The sequence below is a fragment of the Sarcophilus harrisii genome, chromosome 1, assembly GCF_902635505.1.
Source record: "Sarcophilus harrisii chromosome 1, mSarHar1.11, whole genome shotgun sequence".
Lineage (NCBI taxonomy): Eukaryota > Metazoa > Chordata > Mammalia > Dasyuromorphia > Dasyuridae > Sarcophilus > Sarcophilus harrisii.
The window spans coordinates 74356802-74378063 of record NC_045426.1 but is presented as its reverse complement, the minus strand read 5'-3'; the positions used below and the strand labels follow the sequence as shown (position 1 = coordinate 74378063).

General features: G+C 33.7%; 1 protein-coding gene across 1 annotated transcript in view; it reads left to right on the top strand.

The window, feature by feature from the left end:
- ABCA13 (ATP binding cassette subfamily A member 13) overlaps positions 1 to 21262 on the top strand; it is a 504928-nt gene that overhangs the window by 80369 nt on the left and 403297 nt on the right. The window contains exons 7-10 of the mRNA XM_031957225.1: positions 2197 to 2327; positions 7411 to 7544; positions 15244 to 15405; positions 17462 to 17661. Of these exons, the coding sequence (XP_031813085.1) occupies positions 2197 to 2327; positions 7411 to 7544; positions 15244 to 15405; positions 17462 to 17661 (627 nt within the window). The remainder of the gene's footprint in view (positions 1 to 2196; positions 2328 to 7410; positions 7545 to 15243; positions 15406 to 17461; positions 17662 to 21262) is intronic.

The window sequence follows — 21262 nt, the reverse complement described above, 5'->3', positions numbered from 1 at the left end:
AAGGAGAAAGATTAGAGGCATGGTGGGGGAGGAGAGGAGAGACACCATGAGACATGGTGAGGTAAGAAGAGAGATGCCATGAGGAGTGCGGGGAAAGACACCACAAGGCAGTGTTGGGGCAGACTAATCCAAAGAGGTTCAGCAAAGATGGTGTGAGCCATGGACAGATTTATAGGGGAAATTTAACCCCAGGAGTTAACGTAAATGTCTGACTGGACATATTAAGACAGGGCTACCCACAAACTTCACAGAGAATGAGCTAAAATGGTCTTTAAGAGTGCTCTTTCCTGCCTGTGCCAGGGAATAATTCCATCAATGCTCCAGTTCATGTTAACAAACCCAGTTAATCAGGATCTCATCACTAAGTATTTTAGCATTGGAACAGATTTTTCACTAACTTTCCCTTGAAATATGTTTTCTTTGTTATTCTCCCAGTACTGTATTATTTTTTTTCCTATTCGCCATGAGACCAGCCTGATATTCTATTATTCTGTAGAAATGTGAAAAAACCTTGATTTGAAGTTTGACTTTGCCACTTGATATTAAAGCAGTAGATGATTCAGTGGATAGAGTGCTGTGCTGCAGTCAGGAAATCTTATGTTCAAATCCAGCTTCATACACTTTTTAGTTGTGTGAACTTAGGCAAGTTGTTTAACCTGTTTGCCTCAGTTCCCTCAACTACAAAATGAAGATAATAATGGTACACATATACTAGGATTGTTGTAAGGATCAAATGAGATAATATTTGTAAGCACAGTGCTTGACACATAATAGATACTTAATAAATAAATTCTTGTTTCCTTCCTTCAATAATTGCGTCATCCTGGGCAAGTTGCTTCTCCCTTCTAGACCTCAGTTTCTCCTTCTGTAAAATTTATAGCACTGAACTATATGATTTCTAAATTCCCTCTGGCTCGAAATTTTATGATCCTTGAAAATAAAAAAAGTCTCCAAAACTTCAATTACTTAATTTGCAAATATGAGAAGCTTACGTTATATGATCTCAAACTTCTTTGATTCTGGGTCTTTTTATACCTTTTTTAAATTCAGTGTCTGTGAATAATTAATGTCAGCCACATATATGTGATATAACTAAATTGGTTATGTTAAGATAAATTCAATATTTTCAATTGTCTTCATTAGAACTTGTGTAAGAATTGATTGGTTCACCTGCCTAACTGAGCAGTTAAATGAACAAACTAATGGGATCTACTATGCTGCTGCTTAGTTGTTTCAGCTGTAGACCCCTGACCTAATGCTGAAAGTTATGGCTTTGGTGTTGGAGGAGACCAATAACCATGTTATAGGCGAACTCTGGGCTATTGGGTTTTTAATTGAACATTAATATACTTGCTATGTTGTAGAGACCTTGATGTTCTCACGGTGAACATCACCGTGATTTGTGAAAGTATAATTTATATTATAATGAAATAATTCTGTATTTGACTTTTTGAATTTTTTCCTTACTGTAGCAGATTAATTGCTTAAGGGATAGAGAACCAATACTCATTAGCTTTGGATTTCACATAGTACTTTGTGTTGTTATATTATTTTGTTTATCTTCATGTTTGTTTAGAACTCTGATAGAATTATTCTGGTTTTCATTGAATGGACAACAATAAGCCTAGCCCAAGTTTGTGACTCATTGTTTAGGTTTTTATGACTCAGAATAAGTGTGAATAGCAATTGTTTTCTGTTCTGCTTGAAAACTCTTCTTAGCTCAAGAAGGACCAAGAAGCCCAAGCCATGATCTTGGGCCTGAAAAAAACCTTAATTTGGAAAGACTAAGGTCATCCACTTCATCTTGGGACTTTATCAGTCATCTGGACTCCAGTGACTGAAAGAGATAGTGAGGCTGTGACTTTGGGTAGCTCTACTCTACTTTAAATCAAATTCATGGATGTCAAGATATTACTTATTGATATTTTTGGTCATTTTAAGAAGTAAAGACCAACAGTAAAAAGAAATGTTTTCCAAGGGTTCTACAGCCTTTATTTCATTACACAGAAGGTATTTCATAAATATTTGTTCTATTGTAAATAGTGAATTAAATCCTTTTAGCAACAATATTTTAAGTAGATAGAAACTGAGGAATGAATAAAGAATTTCTGAAACAGATGCATAATAATATGTACTTATTGAATTGGGTATTAATTTTATTTGAAAATGATGGCTTTTCTCTCATTTTAATTCCAGTTCTTTAGCATCTCTAGAAGATTTGGATTGGCTACCAATAAACAAAACTTTCTCCAAGGCTGCTAAAATAGGACTAAACGTGACCATTATGATGCTGGAATTTCTCCAGGAAGAAAAAGTGGAAGTTATTGGTAAGTACTTTATAATTGTTACAAATTAAATGTATAATATTGTAGAAAATATACATGGAGATATAATCTAGAAACTTAATCTGGAAGACCATACTTGCCCTCTCTATTGTCCTATAATGGTTTTGAAATCCATGTCTTCCTATCTTGCCCAGACTAAAAGTATAAGTCTAATCTCATTACTGATCTGAATGGGATCTGCCAAAATTCTGACTCCTTTTCCAACCGGGACTTGATTTTCTCTCTTTCAACAACCTACTGGTCCCTATTCTTGGGGGCTTACCATATACATGCAAAACTTAACTTGGCCATCCAATTGGCATGGGGTAGTACAGCTCATCACTTCCAAATTCAGTCTAGAATCTAGTCTTAGTCCAGACTCAGTCTTCCTGCTGACTAGGATTATAATCGTGTCTCATTATGCCCAAGTGTACTCTTTTGGGGAACAGAAAAATTATAGATTATGTTTATTCATATTTGTTATTATCTTGATAGAGAGTTTGTGTAATGCCTTGATATAGAGTTAGATTTCACTGTATACTAACAGTTTCCTAAAAATCTAAGATGGTCATATATAGCAAAAAAATTATCTATGCTAATAGAGGATGATGTAAAAATGAGTAATCTATGATTTTGTCAGTGTGAAGATTTCTTACCATTACCATAAGCAATTATGAAAGTCATAGCTGACTCCTAGGAAGTTGTTTGAAGCACAATGGGGTTGAACGATTTGCCCAGGATTCCATATCTAGTGTGAGACAGACTTTGAACCCACATTCCTGATTCTGTCCAGTATTCTAATCATAATATAATGTTGCTACATCCCCTACTCCCACCTCCACAAAGAAATCTATATAAAAATTCTGAAGCCTAATTTTAGCTGTATAAAACTTAGCAATGACATGTTTATATGACTTTATGTTGTTCATAAAATATTTGTACATGAGACAATGACTATGAGTGTTTTGTAATCTGTAAAAACCTCCTAAATAGACTAAGTTTTCTTTACACTAAAAATAACTTGCCTTATCACCCTCTTCATTTACTTCTCTGAATTCTTTTGATTTACCAACTTATATATGCTAAGTCACTAGTTAAGAATTCTTTACTCACTACAGAGATTTTTCAGTGTGTGACCTATAAAATAACAGGCCATAATCATAGCTATTAATGGTTAATTTCCTGTTGCTGATTCTCTTGATAGGAGACACAATCACAGCTACAATGTCTGTATTCTCTTTCTCATGGGTATCAAGCTGCAAAGAAAAAAAAATGCCACGTGAAACACCTCATTGGGTTAGGTTCAGTGACCTCAATTTGGCTAGCATCCATTTGGCATCCAGAATATTTGTGTATTACCCAAATTGCACCAGTTGGTTTACCTTATACTTGCAAATAGAATTGCAACAAAGGGTGTAATTAAAGAGAACTATTTTCTTTGAACATTTTTACTTCAGTTGCCAATGCTCACTACTCAGAAAATGAGATTATGTCAAAAAATTATATCTATAAACCGATGAAAGTTGCGAATATGTTGTCTTCCAACTAAATTGAGTCAAACATATTAGTGGGAGAGAATAAATAATTTCTGAGTCATTGAGGCTCATCAGTTCAATCATCATAGTCACTTAATTTGCTTATAAGAATAATTGAAATGTCTTCTTTAGTCTGCTATTAAGCAATACATTTCTATGACCAATTTGTCACTTTGTTGGCTATCAATCTTTTGTGATTATTTTTGGGGTTTCTTTTCGTCTTCCTTAGAGAACTAAATTCTGAATTAGTGTTTAAAGAAATGTCAGGATTTTTTTTAGTTTTATGGTATGGTGGCAAAATCATTAGATTAGAAAAATAAAAAACCATAAAATCACAAGATGTGGGATCTTTAAAATTCACTCTGTAAGTGAGAAACTGTGGGGCCTAAGATAAGACACAAAGCTTGGTGTATGTGACCTAGATTCCTACACTCCTTAAAAGTTTAAGGCTATTAGAATATCACTCAACTTAAAAAAAAAATTCCTCCAAATTTTACCACATCATTCCTTTTCTCCTCACATTTGATTAGCAGAGGAGATGGTAGAGTCCAGGTTTCTTAGTATTTTATTTTCATCGATGATTCCACCACATCCTGTCTCTTCTAGGATTTTTTAATAGCCTTATCTCCCATATTTTCATTTTCAATTTCTCTTTTTCTCTCTCTATTGTATTTTTCTTTTACCACACATCTCCTTATAAGCATGGTCAAATCTCGCTAATGCTCAAAAAATCTGCCTTGGAGCAGCCTTGTCTGTCAAACTATTTACTTATCTCTATTCCCTTTCACTCAAAAACTTCTTAACAAAAGTTTTCTTTATATAATGTGTCTACTTTCTCATAACCATTTATATTCTGAATTCCTTACATTAGTGCTTTTTCTCCTAATTTCTCCTAAAAATTCCTTCTCAGATGGTACTAATGATTTCCTTACCATCAAATCTAAAGGATTTTTTAGTCATTATCCTAGTTTTTGCTGTAATATTGGTTCCTCCCCAAATCATTTTTATTATTTGATTTACTTATATTAAAATTTTACATAAAGATAATATGAACTTGGGGAATGGATATGTAATTTACTTAGGAGAAGTGAAGAAAGACACTTGTCTAAGATGAAGGTGTGAGAAAAATCTTTATAAAGAGTCTTATCTGAATTGTTGTTGTTAATATTAGAAGGCTGAATCTTTTGGCAATGAAGTGACTTGACAATGTTTCTTTTGATTTCCTAGCTCTTGATCTGTCCCTATATAAGTCAATGTTCTGATTAAAGTCATCCCTATAGCCATTGTGCTCTGTTTCTGAGGCCAGTACTCTTACATGAACTTTTATTCTATATGAGAGAGATGAAAAGCTGTTAGATGTTCTCTGATGGGGCAACTTCCCCAGGGCCCACTTTCTTCTGAAGCCTCTGTCATCACCTCTTTACACAGTTCAACTCAATTGTCTTGTAAGCTTGCTTTTCAACTCAGTGGATGGTCTGGCTTTTGCCATTCTGTGACAATAATACTCTCTTACTATTCTGTTTTTCTTAATGATTAGAGTGAGGTGGGTAAGGAATAAGAGGCAGGAGATAGTGATAAGAGATGATAAGGGAGTTATTCAATTTAGACCTTTTTATAGTTTTTAGTACAATCTCAGGGTAGATTTTTTTTTTTTTGCAGTTACAGTAACTGTGAAAAATAACAAACAAGGAATATTTTAAAAATTGTCATTGGGTATAAAATTTACATGTAACCCATGCTTTTCCATGTCACTTTCTTGCCAGTTTTGACATACAGTCTTCCACTTATGTCTAATTTTGCAGTTCTTAGAGAAAACGTACTCAAAGCTCTCTCCTATCATAAAGTCCTCATGGATTCCTAACAAATATAAAATGGAAAGGCAAAATTGTAAAATTTATATGTATTATCTTCTTAAGATCACTTAATTTAGGTCACCAATAGATCCATAACCATTTTAGTTTCATTAAGAGATTATGAATGAGAGAAAGAATTATGGAATCTATGTATGGAGAATGAAAAAAATATTTGAATAAGAATTTTTTTAAAAAGGAAATCCTAAGAGATTTTTAGATTTTCACAACACCATGGAATTTTAATCTGGAAGAAATCTTTGAAATCATCTAATTTTTTTTACTCCCTTCCCAAAAAAACCAAAACAAAACAAAAGGAAATTGAGATTTCCCAAAAGTTAAATATTTGTCCAAAGCAACACAGTTGATGTTAGAACAAGAATTTAAATCCAGATTTCCTGATTCCACATTGAGTTCTCCTCTATTAGCCTTTGGTAAAAGTAAAAAATAAACAAAATATTTATAACCAGAAGAAGGGAGTCCTCCCTAGGAAGGAGATTTCCTAAAGGGAGTTATCATTTTTCTACAATTCTTAAAGGATGATTGTGAAGAAGAGCACTTTCTTTGTGTTGCTCCAAAGGAAAATAAGACTATGGATAAAAATTATTGGTGAGCATAGAGGAAAATGTAGTTATTAGAGTTGTCTAGGAGTAAAAGAGGCACTTTCAATAAGTAGTGAACTCTATCAACGAACATATAGAAGCAGAGTAGATAATTTGATAGACTACAAGGATTTTCTTAAAACATTGGTTTAAAATTGGGCCAGAAGTGTTTCATAATCCTTTGAAATTCTAAAAATGGATGAATCTGAAAGAGACATACATTATTTAACTCATTCTAACCAATATTTGAGGATGATACCTGAGGTTTTCTCCAGGGAGAATATATTTCTTTACTTTCTAAGTAAAGTGATATTTCATATGTTATAACAGGTTATAATCTATCTTGATTACTAGATCAGTCATTATATTTTACTTTTTGGGTTGTTTACTCATTATTTTTTTGATGTTTGTATGTTTTCATTTTAAAATTCCTCCATGTTATATTATATATTGTTGTTGTTGAGTCATTTCAGTTGTGTCCAATTCTTCATGGTCTCATTTGGGGTTTTTTAGCAAGGATTTAAAGTAGTTTGGCATTTCTTTTTCAAGCCCATTTTACAGATAAGGAACTGAGGGTAATGGTTAAATAACTTTCCCAGGGTTATGCAACTAGTAAGTGTCTGAAGTTGGATTTGAACTCAGAAAGATTAGTTTTTTGATTCCAGATCTGGCCACTTATTCACTTGGTTATCTAGCTGCCACTTTACCTTAAATCATACCTTTTCCATCTACATATGTGTTGTAAGACGAATATTCTGATTTTTGATAGACTGCCAGCCCCAATTCAACTTGGTTATGCTATCTAGTCTATTCCAATCTTGTCGTATCTTCAACCCAATGTAAGTATTTTTACTAACTGAAAAATTGTTTCTACATTTCCAATTTTCATAATTATAGATGGATTTTTCTGCTATTGGGAATTTACATTTAGTTCTACTTTGTTATTTTATTTCTTGATGCCCTTTCATCCAAACATTTTCATCCATTTTTTTCCTTGAAGAGGCTGATATTACTTTTAGATCTGTCAGTTTGTAAGGATATGACAGGCAGGATAAAAGTTTTAAGACTGCACTTTGCTTATGCATATGTTTTTAAACAGGACTTGGATATAATCTGTCACTAAGGAATGTTGTATGGAACCCTCTGAAGCTAAAATCTGATTTGACATCCAAATATGGCTTTGATGACCTTCGAGTTGAGAAGATGCTGAATTATACTAGTGAGTTAAATGAGGTATGGATGTTCATTGATCCCTCATCCCTTAATTACCTCCTAAAAGTCACCATAGAACTATACAATAGCAGTGACATTTTCAGTAGGTGCTTAAAATAATGATTCCTGGATGATGAAACTTTCATTTAAAAAGAAAAACAAAGAAAATATATTTTTTTTCCATTTTTTCCTCTAGGTTATGCACAGTGTCCTTTGTAGCAAGTTTTTTTTTTTTTTTTTTTATGCAAAGGCAGTAGTCCAGTACTAAAGCATATGTCAACAATGTTAAGAAACTACCCTTGTAAAAATATTAAATATCAGCTCATTTAGGTTCAATATAAAAAGTGGTCCAGATGTCCACATAATATATTGCAGAGGGTGTTGACCTTAAAGTTAGAAAGACTTGAGTGTCAATCTTTGCCTCTGACATTTTACTACTTGTATGACCATGAACAAATCACTTGAACTTTCTGAGTTTTAGTTTCCTCATCTGTAAAATGGAACAAATAATATTACCTACCTAACCATGCTGAAGAAGAGATCAAATGAGATATAAACAGTGTTTTGTAAACTTTACTATATAAACACTAGCTATTGTGATTATAGTCAGATTTTTGGCTATAGCTGAAATTCTCTGTCTATCATCTTTACAGAATTAGGCAACTTTTCTTAGAACATCACTAAAGTCAGAGTCGAGGATCTGTTACTGTTTCTTTTGTCTTGGATTATAAAAAATAGGTGAAACTTTATTAGGGAAATGGGCTGATTGTATAAGGAGGAGTTAGTCTATAAGAAGAGATATGGTAGCTACTGCTCAAGTATCTAAGTAAGACCTAGTTTATTTTAGACGTATAGAGATAATAGGTTAAAAAATTCAGAGCTATAAGGAATTTTGGTACAACCCCCTCATTTTATAGTTGAAGAAATTGAAACCTGGAGATAGTAAAGAACTTGTCTCAGGTACTCAACTAATAAATGTCAGAGTCAGAATTTGAAATCAGGTCCTATGACTCAAAATTGAATTTTTTCTATAGTCACATAGATGTAATAGATCCATAATTGGATGGAACCTTTACATAATCAGTTATAATCCACCAATTTTACAAATAGGGAAACTGAGGCCCAGAGAACTTGTCATTTTCCCAAGATAAATATAATCAATGCTGCAAGTAGTTATATCCTGGATACCTCATTCCATTTCTCTATTTAAGGAATTTCTGTGTCCTTGCTTTGGGTTAATTGCCTTAACTCAATACAGCTTATTGCTTCTTAGAAGCATCAGAAAAAAAAGACTTCTTCCACATGGTAATAGAGTTTTGGGAAGTAAAAACCCTGATGATTCAATTCAAATTAACTATGTTAAAAGGAATTATACTAAGAACTGTGGCCACAAAGACATAAAGCAAAAGAGAAAAGCCTTGCCTTGATGATGTATATATTTTATAAGGATACAGCATATTATTAGTTAAGAAAAGTTAAGATAACTTGAGGAGAGAGAGTACATTCATTACTGAGGCCATCAGTGAAAACTTCCTATAGGAAGTGAATTAATTTGGTTGAATTAAGTAATTAAGGGAGCTAAGGCTTCTAAAAGTTGAGAGGCAAGAGATATAGACAGAGAGAGAGATGGAAAGAGAGAACACTAGAGAGCAAGAGTGCCTTTCAAGTATGAAGGACATGGTATACATGGAGAATGGAAATTGAATGATGAGTTTGAGGAACAAAAAACATTAGAATAGCTTGGCAGGAATATATGATACATAAATAGTAGTAGTAGATAATAATCATTTTGGAGTGGGGGAATTCATAAATCCATGCTAGAGCAAGATAAAAATAAATCTCAAATTTATTAAATTGAAAAACTTTGCTAAAATAAAGATCCAATTCATTTTGGTCAGAATCATCAATGAAAATTGCAGACTGGTACAATTGTATTTAAAAGATGTCTAGTTTTTTTTTTTAACCTATCAAATTCTGACCTTTTCCCCTGGAAAAAAATCAATAAAGATCACTTTAACTCAGAGCTAAAAAGAAGTAAAAGCAGCAAGCAGGCTTTCACAAATGATTTTCTACAGTAGACTCATCTTCATAGTCCCATAGTTGCCTAAAATGTGCAGAGAATTTAAGATAATTTTGTTTTTATCTTTTTTACAATGATTGTATGACAAAATTCCCTGAAACCACATCTTTCCTACAGATTAAGAATATCTGGAAGATATAAGCACAAAACTCCCTTTGTTCAATTAAGGCATAAAAAAGGTTATTATGACAATATTCATTATTCCAGAATTAGAGGACCGATATTCAAATCTCACTTCTGATCCTTATTACTTGGGTGATTTGGGGCAAATTACCTTCAATGACCTTCATTTTCCTCAGCTGATAAATGAAGGATTGGACTAGGGTGCATTCTGATGTTCCTACCCACTTGAGATCTATGCTTCCATGACACAGACACGGCAATCTGGCGCAGTTTTGTTTAGCTTCAGTTTCCTTCTGTATAACAGCAATAACAATAAATGATGATAACTTTTGTTGTTTAGTCATTTCATTTATGTCCAACTCTTCATGACCTCATCTGGGATTTTCTTGGACATAGGATCTGATATGGTTTGCCATTTCCTTCTCCAGTTTATTATACAGATGAGAAAATTAAGGCAAATAGGGATAAACGACTTCTTCAGGATTACACAGTTAGTAAGTATCAGAGGCCAGGAACTGGAATCCAGAAATATTAGTCTTCCTGATTCCAGGTCCAGCAATATATCCATTGTGCCATCTAGCTGTCCAATGAACAAAACAGGGACCATTTATATAGCTCTTACTATGGTGCCAGGAGCTATGCTAAGTTCTTTACAATTATTATTTCACTTATTTTTCCATAACAATTCTGGGAGGTAGGTGTTATCATTACCCCTATTTTACTGATGGGGAAATGGGCAAATAGAGGGCAAGCTGTTTAGGATCATACAACTGGTAACTGAGACAGAATTTGAACTGAGATCTCCTGATTCCAATTATGGTGTTCCATCCACTGTACCATTATCTATATCAAATGAAAGGACTGAATTCTATAGCTTTCCCAATCCTTTCAGCTCTAAATTTTCTCATTCGTATACTTTTTTTTTCTCTTTGCTGAGGAAATTGGGGTTAAGTGACTTGTCCAGGGACACACAGCTAGGAAGTGTTAAATATCTGAGTTCAAATTTGAACTCAGGACTCAGGACCTCCTAACTTCAGGGCTGGTGCTCTATCCACTGCGCCACTTAGCTGCCACCTCGCTGCCCCTTCATTTGTTTTTTTTTTTTTTTTTTTTTTTTTTTTTTTTTGCAGCATACTCTCCTTCTTTATTTTTTATTTTTTTTTTTTTTATTTAATAGCCTTTAATTTACAGGATATATACATGGGTAACTTTACAGCATTAACAATTGCCAAACCTCTTGTTCCAATTTTTCACCTCTTACCCCCCCCACCCCCTCCCCTAAATGGCAGGATGACCAGTAGATGTTAAATATATTAAAATATAACTTAGATACACAATAAGTATACATGACCAAAACATTATTTTGCTGTACAAAAAGAATCAGACTCTGAATTATTGTACAATTAGCTTGTGAAGGAAATCAAAAATGCAGGTGTGCATAAATATAGGGATTGGGAATTCAATGTAATGGTTTTTAGTCATCTCCCAGAGTTCTTTTTCTGGGTATAGCTAGTTCAGTTCATTACTGCTCCATTAGAAATGATTTGGTTGATCTCGTTGCTGAGGATGGCCTGATCCATCAGGACTGGTCATCATCTAGTATTGTTGTTGAAGTATATAATGATCTCCTGGTCCTGCTCATTTCACTCAGCATCAGTTCGTGTAAGTCTCTCCAGGCCTTTCTGAAATCATCCTGTTGGTCATTTCTTACAGAACAGTAATATTCCATAATTTTCATATACCACAATTTATTCAGCCATTCTCCAACTGATGGACATCCATTCAGTTTCCAGTTTCTAGCCACTACAAAAAGGGCTGCCACAAACATTCGTGCACATACAGGTCCCTTTCCCTTCTTTATAATCTCTTTGGGATATAATCCCAGTAGTAACACTGCTGGATCAAAGGGTATGCACAGTTTGATAACTTTTTGAGCATAGTTCCAAACTACTCTCCAAAATGGTTGGATTCGTTCACAACTCCACCAACAATGCATCAATGTCCCAGTTTTCCCGCATCCCCTCCAACAATCATCATTATTTTTTCCTGTCATCTTAGCCAATCTGACAGGTGTGTAGTGGTATCTTAGAGTTGTCTTAATTTGCATTTCTGATTAATAATGACTTGGAGCATCTTTTCATATGACTAGAAATAGTTTCAATTTCTTCATCTGAGAATTGTCTGTTCATATCCTTTGACCATTTTTCAATTGGAGAATGCTGCCCCTTCATTTGTATAAATTTTAAAACATTCAACATTCCACATTTAGATGTCCAAATGGTACCTGCTTAGGGGTAGGAGGGACTGTATGGTATTGCTTCTAGGTTTATGATTAAATTGTATGCCTGGGATGGAAGGCAGGGAAGTAGCATTCAGCATTTCAATACATTGAAAAATCCATGTATTCAATGAACAGCTACTTTTTGACAGTTTTATTAAAAATTCATTAAAATTAAATGTTTCATGTTTTTGTGTAGTCACCATTATTCATTACGTAAAATGCAGATGATAGTCAAATGGAAAGAAGCCAGAAGATTTGTTCAAATCCTTGCTTTGTCACTAAGTATTATTTTTTATTGGTCTCGTGCACAGAAAGTATCATTGGCTATTCCATTGTCTATGGGATAAAATTCAAACATATTAGTGTGGCATCTTAAGATTCTTCAAAATCTGACTCCCACATACTATTTGGATCCAATTTCATACTAATCATCTTTATGTACTCATTTAGTATACAAAACCAACACTGATAGACAACTTTTTCCTAATTTTGCTATATCTTTTACCTCCTTGCATTCACAAATGCTATTTCTTAAGCATGGGGCTCTTCCCTATCTCTCTTTTAATACTTAATTCAAATGCTACCTTCCCTGAGAAGCTTTCTTTGATTCCCTTTTTACCTGTCTCCCCAATTATGAGTGGTCTCTTCCTTCTTAAGTGTCCTTGTTTTATTCTTACTTACAAATATGTAATATATTCCCTCTGCCTAATAGAAGTGGTATCCAAGTTAAACAGGAACAAGAGCCAACAAAGCTATTCATTAATATCCCTGCTAACCATACACTGACTTAGAAAACCACATATGTAAATACATTTCACTTTTAAACTAAAATATCAATAAATTTAAATCAGATGGGAACTACATTTTAATCTTGTTTGGTACATGTTTGGTAGTATTGTGGTCTATGTGTTTTGACACTTGTGTAACAGAATATGAGCTTCTGAGGGCAGAGACTATTTCAGTTGCATTTTTATTGCCCCAACCCTGGCACAGTGATTAGAACAAAGTTGAAAGCCAGAAAAAAAAGCTGTTGTGCCAGATTAGATTCAAAATTCTGACTGCTTTGCCCTTAGTTTCCTCTCTGTAAAATGAAAGATTTGGGCCAGATAAGTTCTTCCTATTCATAATCTTTAGTTCTAAGCCTCTCCATAATCTGATTCTTGCCTACCATAAAAACCTTTTTTGGTTGTACTTTTTTTTCCTGTATATCTCTACACTATAGTTAACTTTTGTTGTGCTTTGTCTCATCTTGCCCTCTTCTGCTTTGGACCTTTTTACAAGCCATTCATTCCCTGTGTGTGGAATGAGACTCTTCATATCTCACCTATTTCTTGTAAAAATTTTTTCTGACATCAAGGCTCAGCATAGGTATTCCCTCTTCTATGAAGTTTTCGCTAATCCCCACTCTGAACCTTGTTTTTCATAGAAGTGATCCCTCCCTTCTTGAATTTCTCACAGTCAATTCTGCTTCATTGCCTTCACATCATTCTTCCTAATTACAGTTTTGTGAAGCAGGATGCAGCCATCAAGTGTATATAATATTCCAGGCACTATGCTAGGAATATGAAGACAAAATTGAAACAGTCCCTGCTCTTAAGAAATTTATATTCTTCCAAGTAAGGCATTAAACATATATATATATATATATATATATAATATACATATATATATATGTATGTATGTACAAAATAAACATAGAAAAAATAAAAGAATTCTCTGTTGGACATGTTGAGTTGTAGTTGCCTAGGGGACATTCATTTAAAAATGTCTGCTAATCAATTGGGAAGACATATTTGTCTTCTCAGAGGACAAGATTTCCCAGAAATGAAAATCAGAGGGGAAACTAATGTTGGATATATAAATTTGGGTTCCATTTCCATAAATATGATAATTTATATTGTTTTGCCACAGTTCCCTTTTATTGTCCTGACTCAGTTTCCCTAATTGTTCTGCCTTGGTTTCCCTGAATTGTTCTGCCTCAGTTCCTAATTGTTCTGCTCAATCCTGCAACAACACCCCTCCCTCCTAATCATGATTATCCAGATAAGGAGAAATACCTTCTATCTTAGACATCCTCAGAATGTTGGGTGCCTCTCCCCATTCTGTAATCCCAGTTTATCAGAATGTTCCATGCTTCCCTCAACCCTATCAGAACTGGATTGATAGTCCCATTCCCACTCTCAATGCTCTGACTCTGCCCCTGCCTCAGTCTACCCCTGTAGCTGAGTCACCTGCATATATATGTCATTGAGAACTCACATTGGTGGCTGGATGCTTTGGACATCAGCCCTGGGGGAAGCATGCCCCCAGCATAATCTCTCCCTTTCAAATAAATTATTAAAAACTCTCTAATCTCTATCTTGCCTCAGTTTCTTCAACATTACAATATCTGTGAGAGCTCATAATATCATTAGATGAGCAAGTGTTAAGTAAAAAGAAAAGAGGGCATATTCACAATAAGTAGTTGTGATATGAGATCATGATCAATCAAGGGAGAATGAGAAGGAATAGATAACTAGGAGGAAAATCAAGAGTAACATGAAAACCCAGAAAATGAGAGTATTTAAGGGGAGAGGGTAGTAATAATAAGCATTTTTATGTTTTCTGGCTTAGGTCAATATATTGTAAAGTCAGCTCTTAATGTTTATTGAACTCAGTTGAATTAAAGATGAAATTAGAACTCTATCCCAACCTCCCATCTGTGTAATAGAAGAAATTGATCAATTATAACAAAAAACATAATATTGTTCTATTCAGGCTTGACCCTCCTTAATTCATATCTACTTTTGAACTCTTCAGACTGGCTTACTCTTTGAGCTTAGCAAAACAGAGGAAGAAAATAATGTGCTTATGAGCTAATAGACTTTATTTTCCAAGGACAAAAATAGCAACAAAAATCAGTCTCTTTTCATTTAGGCAAAACATTGATGAATATTTTGGATGGCACCACCTTTCTTGACTGTGCTTATAAAACAACCTTATCTTTTTCCTTTTGGCAAAATAAGATAAATGAGAGCTTTTTTCCTTTTGTTTTCTTGAAAGAACCATTTAAACAATTCTCTACAATGTAAACATCTAGAAGGAATCAGTAAGATGCCTGACCCCTGGTGCTTACCTTCACTAACCAGTTATTTCCAGAGTTCCTGATTTTATACAAATGAGATATTATTTACAAAACAGTGTCATTTAGAAGGAAAAAAAGCTCCTTTTCTGAACATTTCTTGTGTCATTTCCAGATTCTCACAGACAGCTCATTGGAGCAGTTTATATGTTCAGCCTTGTTCAACACTTCAGAAGTTGAAGCTGACAACAATAATCATGGGAATTGTAATATCCACTGGTCAGAAGCCAAAGACTATCTAGTCCATTCAGTCAGCAAGCTCCAAATCTACAAACAGGTATTATTCCTGTAAATCAGGGTCATTCTTTTTTGTTTATACCTTTTTCCTTTAGGGATTTTTCAAACAAAATCTCATTTACTCCCAATCTATCAACTTTCTCAATTGCTGTTTATCAGTTGTCAATTTCAGAAATGGCTAATGGTGCAATGGGAAGAGCAGAGGCTTAGAGGCAGAGAGAGCTGAATTCAAATCAATCCTCAGACACTGTCTTATTTAACCCTATAGGAGTCATTGAAATCTCTATTAACTTCAGTTTCCTCAACAATAAACTGGGACTATTAATAGAAACTGCCTTGCAGAGTTCCTGTGAGGATCAAATGAGATATTTATTTTAAAAAAGGCACTTCACAAAGTTTCTGGTACATAATAGGCCTTATATAAGTGCTTATTTTCTTTCCTTTCTTTTCCCCTTGTTGTGGAAAACTAATTGTATTTATTTGAGAAAGTGTTGAATATTTGTAGATTTTAATAAAATTCAAAGTATTTTTGTAAGATGAATCCATTTGCTTTTGGTTAAATACTGATATTATTTAATCCTTGGTTAATTAATTGAATTAATTTATAAATTAATCTATCTATCTATCTATCTATCTATCTATAAAATCTATAAATTTGATAGCCAAAAGATAGGACTCAGATTTTTAATTTGAATTCTAGATAAATTTAGCTTGCAGAGAGTGAACAATTGGGGTTTCCAATCTTTTAACTTATCATTATTTATTCACTGGACCAAGCCACAACAGCTCAACATTGCATTTCCCAGTTAATTCAAACTCATGTTTAATTTTGTAAAAAAAAAAAAAAAAAAAAAAAAAAAAAGATCAGCAATTTTGTTTCATAATTGTTCCATCTATCAATGAAATCAATGCCTCTGTGCAACTTAGTAGATGATGTTACAAATTATTATGGCTTTAAATATCTGGTAGCAAATCTTATAATTAACTTCTATGAACTTAGATTGACTAGTCTTTGAATAATAGACGTACTGCAACACTCGGAGCTGTACTAACTTTGTGGGTCAAACTTGAATTCCATAGATTTAATCCTTCAGAGCACAGCATCCCTATCATGCCAGGGAAAGGTGTAAGGGCAGGTCTTGGGCAGAAGGGATTTGTGTATAAATGAACAATATCTAAAATAATTAAACGTACACTTTAGAAGCCTCATGATACAATGGGTGGATAGGTGGTCTTAGAGCCTAGAGATTAGCTTCAAGTTCAATCTATACACACATTGGCTGTGACAGTAAACATGCCACTTAAGCTTTAAATGCTGCAATTTTAAAATTAAGTTGCAGAGCAAGTATTAACCTGTATTGGCAGATAAAGATTCCATGTTGAAAGTACCTGATACCAAAGAAATCATCACTTTAGTCAAAAAAAAAAATGCCCACCCCTCCATATGTCCAAGATGAAACAAACACATATTATGTATTCAATAGACAAATGTTGATGTTTTTCATCTATGCTGAAATCTGTGTATATAACTATATCTACATATGATAAAAGATAAGCCTAGAATTATACTTTAATTAATATGTACCACAAATGAGATTTTATAAAACTTTTTACATGTTGACTCCTCCTTTAGAACATGCATGAACTTTTTGAAAGGAGGGACTACTTTTGCCCTTTTTTGTATCCTGTCTTTAACATTGCACCCATCACAGAATAAACATTTAATAAATGATTATTGACTAACTTAGTAAAGTTATAATAATAATAATAATAATTGATATTTACAGAACACTTTAAAGTTTTCTTTGCAAACATTATCTCATTTGATCCTCATATTAATTCTGTAAGGTAAGTTCCTCTTTAATAGATGGTAAAACTGAGGTTAAGATGAGTTAAAGTCACTCGCCCAGGGTTCTGATACTTATTAGAAATTGGATTTGAAACCAAGTATTTTTGACTCCAAGTCTGGCATGCAATTCACTACACAATTGTTGTCTCTCAAAGCTATTTTTGTCTTGTCATTATTATTGAGTTCTCTCAAAGACCAAAGAACATAAACATCTCATATTTAATAACTGATTTTTAAAATTTTTTAGGTGATCCATCAATGGCTAAATGCTACTGTGATTCAGAAGATTCTTACTGGAATGGAACAAAGTCTAGTACTTTTCATTGATCAATACCCTGAAGATAGTGAGTTATGGAAAGTGGCATCAGTCCTGCACACCATGATTCACCTCCTGGATGACAGTTTGGGACCAAACTCTCTCCCAAACTACCTGCAGTCTCCAAAGATGTAAAGAAAATTTGCCATGTTTCACAACTGAGTATAGACTAGATGACTTTTGATTTGATGGCATGATAATCCCTTTAGAAATGAATAATATAATACAGCTACACATTTAAGTCTGGTTACACTGTCTCTTACACTTCCAGCTTCTATGTTTATGTCAAGAGCCATTGTTGGTATTATTTGTACATTGAATATTGTTTATTTTGATTCTTAAAATAATTCAATAGAGATTATATCTGTGCAGGAGTTAGCAACAACACCACTCTTTGTTTACTCAAAGAATCATCATCAGGATATTTTGAATATTCATTTCAGTTACATCTTTTTTTTTTTTTTTTTTGGTTCTTACTTTAGTGTGTCAAGGAGCTGTGGTTTCATCAATGAGGGTACTCCTTCCTTTGATTACAACCATTGCCAATGGATCACTCTAGAGAATAAATGAGACAAAAAAGTCACTTTGCAACTTTTTTGTTGATAACTCTAATGGGTGTTATCTAGTTTAACACATACATGCACCAAAGTCCCTTTTACAACATCTTCAATAAGTATTTACCTACATTTCACTTCAACAAGTCAAATGAGGTGCATATATCACTAAAAGATACAGTCTATTTCATCTTTTGATAGCTTGTTTTTCTCAGTAGAAATAGGAGGCTCTTCATTAAACAAATACTACTTTTATGTCTTTAAACTGGACTCTATTACTCTTAGTTCTGCTCTCTGGAGCCAGAGAGAATGAATCTAGATCTTCTACCATGAAAACTCTTTAAATACTTGAATATGGTTATTATATTTCCCTACTCTTTTCCAGGATAGATATCAAGTTCCTTCAATAGCTCTTCATATGGTGTAGTAAACCATCCTTAGTCACCCAACATTTATTAAGTGCTTATTATGTGCCAGGCATCAGGGATATGAGAAAAAGCAAAAACAAGTTACCTGCCCTCAAGGATCTCACATCCCAATGGGGAAGATAACATACAAATAACTATGTATAAAAGATATACAAAATTACTAAAAGAAGGGATAATAGAAGAAAGAATCTGCTGTGAAAATGAAATAGAAGGGGATCAACAAGGAACAGCAATATCTTCTGTGAGAAAAAAGTGAAGGAGGTAGCAGAAGATCATTTGAGACAAATGAGATGAGGAGGAAGGGGAAAAGGTAGATTTTTAGCAAATGGTCTTAAGTTTTTCCAGTGTCATTTCAAGCTTCAGGAAGGATAAAAAATTTTGATATAGCTGTCAAGATGAGTAAGAGAGTGAATCAATTAGGCAAAATTTGAAATTGTTTTCTTGCTTCAAAGACCTACTTTAGATTTTCTAATAGAAGTTTGTAGTGAATTCAGTCAGCAGTTTTGTGATTTCATCTAGCTCCTTTCATTAGCAGAAACATATAGATGAGAAGGCATCAGGAATAATCCAAAGTTGGGACTTGGCAAGCCATTTTTGGGAAGAGGATAAGGAAGTAAGGGATTGAGTGCAGAAAATAGTATAAAGTGGAATGATTTGACAAGGGGTCAAGATAAGGAAGAAAGGACAACATATTTTGTTAAATATAATAGCCTGGGAATAAATTGAGTGGAAGACAGATTACTGGTCACTGGAAAGATGAAGAAAATAGTTGAGGTACTAATGCAGAGGTAAAGATGGAATGATAAAGAAATTATAATTAAATGAAGACATTTTAAAGCTCATGAATATGGAAAGGAAACACTTTTAAGTAGTGTCATGACCAAACATATGGATATCTCTCAGCTTGAAGTAGAGTGGAAGACATGTTGGTCATAAAAATTGAGAAGAACTGGGAAGTTAAGGTGTTTGGGGGAGTATCAATGTGTATGTGGAAGTATAAAAAACCAGGGTTTTGAGGAGAGAGAGACTACAATTCAGGCACTGAAATTATTGAGGGAGAAAGAAGAATATCCTTGGTGTCATTAGAGAGCAGCTACAAAGGAGAAAATGTTATTGAATGCTGATGGCAGGCGTTTGGAAGTGACAAAGGGGAATGGTGAATATTCTAACCTGTCCTTCCCCACAATGGTCCCAGTTGGGGAGGGAAAAGCTTGGTTAGATATGCAGTGATTAGGCATAAACCAAGTCTCAGTAAGAGGAGGGGTAAAGGAAAAAGTTTAATATAAAATTATAATTTTATAATTATTTAATGTAATTATAATAATTTATAAAAATTAATTATAGAATAGGCATTCTAGAAAGTATTGTATCTGTAGTAGAGCATTTTGGGGTTAGAGGTATGAGAATGGAAGTAAGGGGGTAGATTGTGAGCATGTGAGATAATTTGTACAAAGACAGTAAGTTAAGGTAGGTCAGATCTGAGAGAATCCTCTAGAATACTAGAATACCTTCCCCTAAGGTGAAGAAAGTTACAGGTTCTGAGGCTGTTCCAAGGTTCCCTGGGATATCTCTGGAGGAAAAGGGCCACAAACCAGGAGTATCTTTATGCTTTCCAGATTGTGAACTTCTTTACTAAAATGTGGTGCCAAGAATTCAACAAAGTACTTAAAATTTGTCTCTAATTAGGGAAGAGCATAACAGGGTTATCATCTTTCAGGTTCTGGAAATTAAGCAGTCTCAGAGTACATTAGTTCTTTTGCTTACAGTATTTACCTCAAATAATTTCGGAAGAATTTCTGTCTAACCATTTCTCTCCCCTTATGTACTTGTGAAGCTGATAAACCCAAATGTAGATTTTTATATTTTATTAAATATCATTTTCTTAAAAACTTCCCATTGCCATAAGCATTCATATAGCATATGCCAACACATCAAGATACACTAGTCCATGTTGTGTGCATGGACTTTTATCCTATTCATGATATTTTGATTTCTGAATTTGTTGTCTAACATAAATTAAATGTTTTCACTTTGTGTCACCTGAACATTTAGTAAGCATGCCATCCATGCCTTCATCCAAGTCACCGATAAAAACATTTTAAAAAGCCAAGATATTTAATAGATTGTCATATGGAAGAAGAATTAGGCCTACTTTACTTGTCACTAGGATGAAAACTAGGAGCAAGGGGTGGGGGACATATATGTATTCCATCCTAATACAGAGAAAAATTTCCTAATAATTGGCACTGTCTTAAAATAGAATGACTGTTTTGGAAAGTTTCAAAAGTTCTTTAGATGGAACTTTTTAGAGAGAATCTGGATGAGCAAACATTAGGGATGTTGTCAAAAGAATTCTTGCTACAATAATTTGTAGTAGAGTTTAATTACATGATCTTTGTGCAATTTTTCACCTCAGAGATTTAATATTTTACCCAAGAGAGAAAATAATAGATTCCTGGGAATTGCTGATTTGGGAGTAATAATAAATTGATCTGTATCAGGTAGTTCATCTTTCTTTAGCAAATCCAATATAACAATTTTTAGTTTTTGCCACTCTCTTTTGCTGGAGGTTTCTGGTTGAGCTTTAATAAAAAGTGATTTTATTTCTTGATTTTGAATATGAGATTCACTTAGGACACCTAAAATAAATAGCTGACAAGCATTTATAAGGGGCTTACTTCATTATGAACTTATCTTTTCTCTCAAGGAACTCCTTTTCTAATAGGGGAGAAAATATGCAAACAGTTATA